This window comes from Zingiber officinale, chromosome 1A (assembly GCF_018446385.1).
Source record: "Zingiber officinale cultivar Zhangliang chromosome 1A, Zo_v1.1, whole genome shotgun sequence".
NCBI classification, from domain to species: Eukaryota; Viridiplantae; Streptophyta; class Magnoliopsida; order Zingiberales; family Zingiberaceae; genus Zingiber; species Zingiber officinale.
The window spans coordinates 138,061,838-138,072,082 of record NC_055987.1 but is presented as its reverse complement, the minus strand read 5'-3'; the positions used below and the strand labels follow the sequence as shown (position 1 = coordinate 138,072,082).

At 39.9% G+C, this 10,245-nt stretch overlaps 2 protein-coding genes across 4 annotated transcripts; one reads left to right on the top strand and one right to left on the bottom strand.

The window, feature by feature from the left end:
* Positions 1–2,427: 2,427 nt before the first annotated feature.
* LOC122034935 (nuclear ribonuclease Z-like) lies at positions 2,428–5,388 on the bottom strand. 3 transcript variants are annotated; one of them, XM_042594295.1, is made up of 8 exons: positions 5,164–5,388; positions 4,802–5,077; positions 4,395–4,557; positions 4,254–4,324; positions 4,077–4,172; positions 3,808–3,921; positions 2,616–2,684; positions 2,428–2,523 (listed from the first exon to the last, which is right to left on the bottom strand). In XM_042594295.1, exons 2-8 carry the CDS (start codon positions 5,036–5,038, stop codon positions 2,428–2,430), a joined length of 846 nt encoding a protein of 281 aa, XP_042450229.1. In that variant the 5' UTR covers positions 5,039–5,077; positions 5,164–5,388. The 3 variants fall into 3 exon arrangements, with proteins under 3 accessions (XP_042450229.1, XP_042450236.1, XP_042450243.1); XM_042594302.1 differs by having other exon boundaries at positions 4,802–5,163; positions 5,250–5,379; XM_042594309.1 differs by having other exon boundaries at positions 5,250–5,374.
* A 153-nt stretch (positions 5,389–5,541) lies between these two features.
* Positions 5,542–9,369, top strand: LOC122034927 (V-type proton ATPase subunit d2-like). The gene is made up of 10 exons (XM_042594284.1): positions 5,542–5,832; positions 6,602–6,722; positions 6,884–6,991; positions 7,061–7,163; positions 7,310–7,390; positions 7,464–7,549; positions 7,692–7,751; positions 7,836–7,884; positions 8,484–8,618; positions 8,999–9,369. The coding sequence occupies exons 1-10, from the start codon at positions 5,652–5,654 to the stop codon at positions 9,128–9,130; spliced, it is 1,056 nt and encodes a 351-aa protein (XP_042450218.1). The 5' UTR covers positions 5,542–5,651; the 3' UTR covers positions 9,131–9,369.
* The last annotated feature ends 876 nt before the right edge of the window (positions 9,370–10,245 follow it).

Here is a 10,245-nt window from a genome sequence, read left to right as displayed (position 1 = left end):
AAAGATCAAAGGTCCTAGTCTTTGATCAAGGAACTAAGATCTTACTCTTTTATCAGGGAGCTATAGCAGATCCTATAACCGTAAAAAGGGAGCAAAGCCTGTAACAGACCTGATCGAGGAATCATGCTGACCAGATGAGGATTTTTTCTCGGTCCCTTGACTCCCGAATACCCGTGGAGTCAAGGAAAAAATATAAAGGAAAAACTAACTTGTCGGTCGGTTGAAGCTCCAACTCAATCCCTCGAGTCCCGAATACCCGTGGAGCGAGGGGAGAAGATAGTATGTTTGTTAGGATCCTCTGGACTGTGATAATGATAGAGAACCTCCCGACGTCGCCCATCTTCACATTCCAGAATAGGTGGAGAAGATTGCCACAGACGGCGCCAAATTGATCGTGTCCGGAATCTGAGTCAGACGGACCGTCGTGTGAGGTGGATGGAATGTTGATCGAATCGCGATGTCCCAAGGGGGTATGCTGAGATGGCTTCTACGTTGACAAAGTCATCAAAAGTCCTTTGGTCAACGCTATCTGCAGCTAGCGACTGGGTTATCCCGGTCCATGATACCCCGAGTCTCGAGACAGATCCAACGATATATAAGTAACAACCTAAGACGTATAATAATGAAATGAATGTAGAGTAAGTACGAAGGGCATACCTTGGCCCAGGGGGTGCTCTCGGATGGATCGGTGAGCTGGTCAGGATGTTGCTTGCGTTGTCCTGACCCGGAAGGGTAGATGATTTTGAACAGGCTGGAGAGCTAGATCTGACTGTGTGGAGTCGGACACGATGGCACGAAATCGGATGAGACCTCGGTACGCAGGTCGGGATATGACATCGACACGTAGGTCGAGATATGCCATTGGCACGCAGGCCAGAATAAGACATTGACACGCAGGTCGGGATAAGACATCGGCGTGTAGGCCAAAACACAACACATAGACGAGATCAACGTATATGTTGTAACACAGTGCACAAGCCAGGTCAGCACAAAGGCCATAACACAATAACGACACGAAGGCCAGACACAACAACGACTCACAAGCTGGAGACAATCTAAATCAAAGGGACCATGTAGAATGTTGGATCGTTGTCAGACATGTATGACCGGATGGATCGGAGGGGCATGCACTAACGAGGATAGTCCAAAGGACATCGTCAGCCGCTGGAGACGGTGTTGCCCAACTGTGGACGACGTCGATCGGCTGTGAGCGACGTCAGCTGTTGGTGGCAGTATCGATCGGCAGTGTTGCGAAGAGGGAGAAGGGGTATGGGCTACCGACAGGTGTGAGGGAGAGAGGCAGCGCTAGAAAGGGGGAGCATAGCGGGGTAATGCTGGCCGACGAAGCATCATGCACTGTGGATGCGACAAAGGCAACGTTGAGGGTTGTGGTGTCACATCAAGGGAGGTGATGTAGGTCTTTGTAGCAGCGACATTTTGCAGGGGAAGGAGGTGCGGCGTGAATGACGCCCACAAGGAAGAGAGCCCCAGGCAGCGGCATTGGTGGGGAGAAAGGAAGGCCAATGGCGAAGGTGGGAGAGGGAGGCGACAGCCTCCTCCCCTGGGCAGCGGTGTGATCGGCGGCGGCGAGGACTTGAGAGAGGGAGAAGATGAGGAGGCAAGGATGATGAGGTTGCTTGTGTGTGTGCGATGAGAGGAGCTGACAAATGATCGGCGACGGTGTTGGCCGCAAGACGAGAGGAATGACGTCGACGTGTAGGAGGGAGGAGGTGGTGACCGACGTCGTTTGCGTGGGGAAGGAAGGAGGCAGCCGTCGGCGGTGGCCATCGCTCGATGGTGACCGCGAGAGACCAAGAAGACCCCCTGCCTTCACTGTGCCTCTGGCGGTGGAGAGAACTCTCGTAGAAGCCCCTTTTTCCACCGGTGAACAGTGCCCTAAAAGGGATGTTACAGTACAATGACCAAAATGCCTCCTTCCCTCTCCTAATTCCTCTCTATCCTCTAGCCATATCCGTATCAGCTACTATTGGTCCACTTTTCTCCACATTCTGGTGATTGACTTGAGTATTAGAGGGTCAATGTCGAGGACTCCTTCCCTGGCCCGGCACTGACGTCGTTTGTTTTGCATAGTGGAGCGGAGTCCACATCTGGTCAGCGAAGCTGCCACCTCCCAACTTTCCAATTTCACGCTTTCGAACATGATCAATGTCGTTTGATCAGAAGCTGTCGAAAATGGACCTCCCTCGACTTTCCTCGGAGCTGAAACAGATATACGAGAAATTGACTTACCCCGACCCTCCACATAGTCTTCCATTTGAGAAACTCTGCAATTGCTTCGCATTCTTATCTCTGTTCTCAGAAGGTCACCATTTCAGCAGAGAGGAACTCGTCGACTTGTGGGCCGCAGAGAACTCTAGCTCATTGATCAAAGTTGATGGCTACTTCAGAGCTTTTCTATGGGAATAGTCAGAAATGGCAATGACTTACCTCTGGATAATAACGAGCTGAAAAATGGATGAGCAAAATTGCTTTATTTTGGAATCGGTTCTCATAACTTGCGATCTAAAAGAATAGTATATGCAAAGGCACACACATCTAAGTATCAATAGCTAAAATAATTACTCAAAAATGGCACACAAGAGCTTGATATTAACCTCAAACAAATGGGTGTGGCCGTAATCCCTAGCATGTTGAACTGACATTGAGTCATTCACAAAAGTGCTCTAAAAAATCAAGTAAAGCCGTAAAGTGAAAAATGTCTTAAAAAGATATGGAATGATTAGAAGACAGTCAAATATATTAAAGAAAACCTATATGTTGATGACCAAATGTAAATAATGACAACAGATAAAAAAACATTCACATAAAGACTCGAGCAGATTTGGGTTAAGGAAACAGGACCTTGAAGAGAAAAATAATCCAAAAATTCAGATATCTATAAAACTCCTTATCAAGAAAAGTTGCCCCATAAAATATTCAATTTCTTGGGTACATCTGAAATAGACAAAATTTTTGTACATACTTTTTGTTTTTAGAAATGAGGCAGTAGCCAAATAATGAAACAGATTTTGCATTAGACCCTTGAAGAGGAAAATAGTCAAAAAAAAAAAAAAACTTCAAATATGTACATACTCTTTGGCAAGAAAAGCTGCATCATAAAAGATACAATTCATGTACCCATCTGCAAACCATACAATTCTTATACAAAACCGTTTTTGAGCAAAGAGGCAGCAACTAATTGTGCACCTCCCTTCTGGCTACCCTTTTTATTTGATTATCTGTATGTATAGAATTGCTTAATTGACTAGTACTTTCTTTTACTTGACCTTATTCTTGTATATGAATTCTACGAACAAATTATGTTCCTTTAAGACAGGATGGAATGCAAACAAATAAGGCTGCAAAGGCACAGCTGCCACTGAACTATGCTCCATTTTGTGGCAGCATTCAGAAGGTATCGCAAAGGAATACTGACCAAGACAAGAAATGCAGTACAAAATTGGGGAAAGAAGCAGGGGCCTTCAAAAGGATCTAGTATACCTCTTAAAAGCAGAATCTTATCAGGACCAATGCTATTCCTATATGTGTAAAAGGGAAACCAAGAGATATATCTATAAACAAAACAGTTGTTACAATAGCAAACAAGGAATCCCAACAAGAGCCAAACTAAAATGGTAGTTACAAAACCAACAGAATCAAAGTTAAATAGTTGGCATGCACTACAAATAATAATAATAATGATAATAGAAAAAATACTGATTGGTTTGAAGCTAAAATTAAACTTGCCCATGATAGTCCACACCACAATTGACAAGAGTAATTCCAACCAATATACAAATCCATTACCTCCATCACAAGAATTCTTGCATTAAGTACATCAGAATTGTCAGGGTCAACAACAAAATCTGACATCGTATCTCCCGTGAAGGCAATTTCAGGAGTTGTTATTGTGTCAGTAATCTGCAAGGACAATATTAATCAAGAGAAAAAAAAACAAAAGAAAAAGAACCTAGGCTGAAAAAAATTAGAATGAACTCAACAATATATCCAAATTCAATATCTACCATTTTTTTAATAATCATATATCACTCTCGTTGGAATCCAGCAAAACATACCTCAACACCTGATAGTCGCAAGCTCTTAATCTCATTTCCAGAAAGACCACAAAATTCTGCCTTAAGCTTTTTTTTGACAGAGTAGATACAATAACCCTACATATTTTAAAAAGCAAACTTATCTTTCATCCTTATAAACCTTTCAAAAAGTAAATAGGATATAGAAGATGTTCTAGCCTGGCTAGGTATAACATGGTAGGTCTTGAATGCTCTAACTTTAAGATCATTTCTCAATTGAAATTCTTCGCCTGAAAAATAAAGTTTATTAGAACAAAGGGTATCCATCTATCTCTAACATGTTTCTTGATAGATACATACCTACATTAAGGGCGACTAAATTGTGCTTCAGTTCAGATTGGTCAATCGCCCTGTGCACCTCAAACAGTTTTTCCACATGTTCTTTTATAGACACTGGGACAAAGATAGTTGGAGGCTTCATGCTATATAATCCTCTAGTAGCAACGTACATAGGAAGTCCTCCCTGATGAAAAACTTGAATGTTTCAGACTAAAGAGGTTAACGGTTTCTCTTAGCATGAGTCCTAAGAATGAGTGCAACTCTCGAGAGGTTTAGGTCAACTCAAAATAATGCACAGAGTAGAAACTACTTAACAAGCGGCACGGATTTTGTTCGTGGTTGTGTATGAATGCTTATTGAGATAACGTTAAATCACGACTGCAATAATTCGCCTGTTGTACATAAGTACTAAATTGGAAACTGCATACTATGTGATCCATATGGCCATGGGTAATGAACAGAAATTCCTGGGAAATGGCTCGCTGCGGGCATCTACCAATGTCAAAGGCCAACTTAAGTGACGGGAAGATGACACAAGTCTCCTGCCCTCCAATTGACAACCCCTCAACTGGATACCCTTCGATCACCAGTGGCTTCTTTCTTGGAACTAACGAAGACTGTTCAGCACTTGCTTCACTATCCGCTTTGCTTCTGCGACTCCCCATTTCAGCTTACTAATGCAATTTGACAAGAAATTTCTTGGTCTGTAATTGAAGACAAAAAAAAAACATTTAAAAACAACGAATTTTTTTCATCAATGAGCACCGAAGTTCTCTTGATCAGCAAGAACCTGATTCAATCATAAGAACCATAAACTGAAGTGAATCGAGATGAACGAGAAATCACTGCCAATAAATAGCTTTATTGGATCACTACCGCAATCAATTGAATAAGAAACCAAGTGAACGGAATGGAGAGATTCCGTAGGGAACTGGACTCGAGGCCGCCGCCACGAGAAGGAGGGGACGAGAGGGTAGGGGAGGGAGAACGACGAGTCAAGAGGGACTGGAATGAGAGGGAGGATGAGAAGCCTGATAGAGTTGACTTGTAGGAGGGCCGTGGGCCGGTTCATCAATCTAGCGGGCCGTTCACGAAACGAATGCTACGGAAACACGAATGTAGTAGCGACTGGTTTAATGCCACGTTGAGTGTCGTAACCGGATTCGTAATTACAGCTGTGGTATGATCCACCTGTCTTCCCGAACATAGCAAGGTTACGTTCTTCCTGAGATCCGATCATTCGACCGTCGAATCCACCGCGAGGAGGAAGGCGAAGCGATGTACGGATTCGAGGCGCTCACGTTCAACATCCATGGTGGGTACCTGGAGGCCATCGTCCGAGGCTACCGCTCTGGCCTCCTCACCGCCGCCGACTACAACAATCTCTGCCAGTGCGAGACCCTAGACGACATCAAGATGCACCTCTCCGCCACCGAGTACGGGACATACCTGCAGAACGGTGCGTTGATATCCCACTCTAGCTCCCGATGCGGTTCCGATTCAGTTTCTCGAATTTGTGCTGTTGGATTTATCTATTGCATTATAAAATTGCAAATTTGGGCTTGTTTTGGGGGCATCAAAGACTTTGGATATTGAATAGGATTTGCGAGATAGTGGTCGACATGTTCTGGTTTCATATATACCTGATCAGAAACCTGATTCGTTCCTCTGTCGTGGGATTGCCTATCAGCCTATGGAAAAGGGAGCAAGTTAACTCCCGTTCTCCTTTGAAAAATTCACTATCAATTTGTGATAAAACTTCTCATAGGAGAATTTCCACTCATGGTTGAATCTTTGCTTGCATAACCGTTACATCTACCGTGAGTTTTTGCACATTGGATCTTTAGCCTCTTGATTCATTGTCTAAATAATGAAGTTAATAAAAATTCTGTTTAGTGAGCTTAGTGAGTTCGTATCTTAGAAAAGTTTGTTTTTGCTGAATGCATCAGGGACTAGATGCAATATGAGAATGCAACAATGCACAAGTTGACTAGAGTTTCTGTGCATTATGACGTATTTTGCGACATGAACACAAGGTTTTGTTGAAGAACCACTACTCTTGTATAGCTGATAATTTCTAGATAATATAGTTATCTTAAGCAGATTGATAAAATTTTACAAATATCAACTAACTTTGCATGCTTATTATCTATGATCAAGTTCTGTATTAGCCTTTAATCGATATGGATGTTTTGTGTTATCTTATATATGCCTGTAATTGCTCGCAGAACCATCTCCTTTACATACAACCACCATTGTGGAGAAGTGTACTCTTAAACTTTTGGATGAGTATAAGCATATGTTGTGTCAGGCAACAGAGCCTCTATCAACCTTCTTGGAGTATATAACGTAAGTGTTCCTGTAAGCACTGTTTTACATGTTTATTTCTATTTGTTTCCAGTTCTCTGGTTCACAGTGTAATGGTTTACTGCTCTACAAACTAGTTTTCAGTATAATGGATTTTATTTAGACATTGATGGAAACATTGACTCATTTTCTGTTCCTTATAGGTACGGCTACATGATCGATAATGTTGTCCTTATTGTCACTGGCACCTTACATGAGAGGGATGTTCAGGAACTGCTGGAAAAATGTCATCCTCTGGGAATGTTTGATAGGTTTGTCCTTTCTGTTCTATGTCTATCTTTTGTGTTAACATGTTGAGGCCTTGAGCATGTTTTCTGCAGCATTGCAACTCTTGCAGTTGCCCAGAATATGCGGGAACTTTACAGATTGGTTCTTGTTGATACACCATTGGCATCATATTTCTCAGAGTGCATCACATCAGAGGTACTACTAAGAATTGTTTCCATATGATCAGATTGTTTTTTGTGTGATAAGTGTGAAGAATCAGCACACCTGGATGATTGCCAAACATATACTCATCTAATTATGATGACTTTCAAAGCTTATCTTTTGTTAACAATTTTTGTCAGGATTTGGATGATATGAATATAGAAATCATGAGGAATACTTTATACAAGGCCTACCTTGAAGATTTCTATAACTTCTGTCAGGTAACAATAATGTATTTCAATAAAAGAACAGCCTTTCCTACTGCTTTTAGCTTAAACTGTTATGTCAAAACAGAAACTAGGTGGAGCAACTGCTGAGATCATGTCTGATCTTCTTGCATTTGAAGCTGATAGAAGGGCTGTTAATATCACTATAAATAGGTTAGACAAATTAAAATTCTGAGATTTTCAAGGTGTGGTCATATTATTCATTTTAGTGTTCCACACAAAACATTTGTCGACAGATGAATTTTTTTTAAAAAATGTGATTTTTTACTCATTAATTGTGGGCTTGGTTTTACAGCATTGGTACTGAGTTGACTAGAGATGATCGCTGGAAGCTTTATTCAAATTTTGGGCTTTTGTATGGTTTTGGGCCTTTTATCTTATAGTTATTTTAGCTTGTATTGGTTGTTTTCACTTTTCTTATGGAACTTTTTCTTCACAGATATCCGTATGGTCATGAGGAACTTGCTGTATGTGAGGATATTGACCAGGTAAGTTAGTTTTATTGGTTTTACATGAAAAAACATATAAGAAGATTATCTATCTAGTTTTGAAGTTTTATTATTGATTGGATGGAATTCGTTCCTACGCTCAAGTTTTGGGCCAAACTCCAACTGTTTGATATATGACACTACTACTCAGTTGTGATGAGCAGTTGGGCTGGATTTATAATATGATAATCCAATTTTAATTAATAGTATACTGATAAGCTAATGCTATTTGTTAATTTCATAGGAACAAATATGAAATTATTATGATACACTTCTTTTCCACATTAGCAAATGAGTTATCATTTAATAATATAATACATATACATTTTAATTAATATTTTACTGTTACTTGATATTTTGAAAATGTTATTTTATCAAAGAATAATAATACGATGTATTGATATTATCATGTATGCAATGTCTTATTAATCTTAATTCTATTCATTTTAATATTTACTATGTACAATATATGTTATTAATAAATAATAGTTTGAAAGTCAATCAAGCATATTCTTATTATATTCGAACATTAATTTGCCTCTTATTTCTTCCCAAGTATGCAGTCCTAAACACCATTTTACCTGTTATTTCTGGTCCAGGTCCGTGGTGCGATGGAGAAATACCCACCATATCAATCAATTTTTGCAAAGATATCCTATGGAGAGAGTCAGATGCTGGACAAAGCATTTTATGAAGAGGAAGTAAAGAGACTCTGCTTGGCTTTTGAACAGCAGGTAAACATCCTTCATCAACTGCTTGACACTATAAATTAAATATTCATTAAAAGACTGTGTCCTGCTTGAAGAACCCTGACTGGAATACCGCTTGATCATGCGACTAAATGATAAATTTAGTCCAACATGCCAACTCTCTTGTTTCAGTGTACACATGTTCAGAGATTGCTTATACAACTAATGTGGTTTTGCTAACAATCTATCATTAAGTCAACATTTTCGGTATACAAATCCTCATGGATAAGATGATTCTATTGGCTTCTTGTTTTCTTCTAGGAAAATACTAAATGACGTGCAGAATGCTGTCCGCATGTTTTTATTCTACATTTTCGATGAACTAACATCACCAGGCCTAATAAATTCTCATAATGACATTGCAGTTTCACTATGCCGTTTTCTTTGCTTATATGAGATTGAAAGAACAGGAGATAAGGAATCTAATGTGGATCTCCGAATGCGTAGCCCAGAATCAGAAGACCAGAATCCATGATAGTGTGGTCTTCATTTTCTAAGTGCTGCATGAGAACACAAAAATGTATCCGGAGATGCTCCCTTCATCATTTCATTCTCATGTTTATCTCTTTATTTGTCACCTGAAACCATGGTACGTGCATTGTTTTTATCAGCATAACGCGTGATCACTTAAATTTGAAATATAAATAAGCTGTAAATTGCATTAGAAAGGAATGTGTTTCCTTTCAAATAGTGGAATATTTTTGGGGTACAATTTCAGCTTGAACTTTTCCTTGCTTCTGGAGGGATTTGAGTCGTATAAATTGAATGGTGATGAATATATATTTGTAATATAAATTTATGATATGATCTATCATGTTTTTTACTATAAATTTTAAGAGTCTACCATGAATAACTATTTTTGTCAAATTTATTCTTAGCTAACACATGAACATCGAACATATTTTTATTTCTGAGTTGACCTCATGGGTTGACATAGTTAATATCAATATAGGTATTTGTTTTAATAGTTTTTGAGTTAATTTTTAACAGATGTAAAACAATTTGTTGGGTACCTGATTTTTTCCATAAAGGATCATTGCGTTAAAGTAAAATATTTTTTATGATTTATCTATTCACCTATTGCTCTAGTACTCTTACTTCTGAGTTGATTTCGGCAAAAACTCGACTCTCCAATTTGAGCCTTCCAGGACATCCCGAAGAACATAATCTTCCACGACAAGAAAAATAAAAAAGTCACAAAACGGAGAATTGGCACCTCAAAGGATTGAAGAAGGTGATCGGTAATGGAAAAACGGTGGGTCCCTTTAAAGAGCAACTGGAGATGGAAACTAGGAGAAAGAGAGATGGCAGAAAAGGTGATGTGGACAAACCAATGACGATTGAAAATGTGTGCCCAAGGCACTCTTATGTCACGTTTTGCTACTTATAGCCAAAGGCTACTGCCCAGAAGAAGAAAAACAAGCAGCAAAAGGTTTCAATTATATGCCAGCCAACGTTTCATGATGCAGTGCAATTCTCGCCTTGTCAGACTAGTAAAGAAAAGCTAAATCCTTGACGATTGCACCATGCATGGGTAGGATACCAATCCTCTATGTCACTCCAAGTGTCTCAAAGTTGGGGCGTAAATGAGTTATATCATTCGTGAACCGCT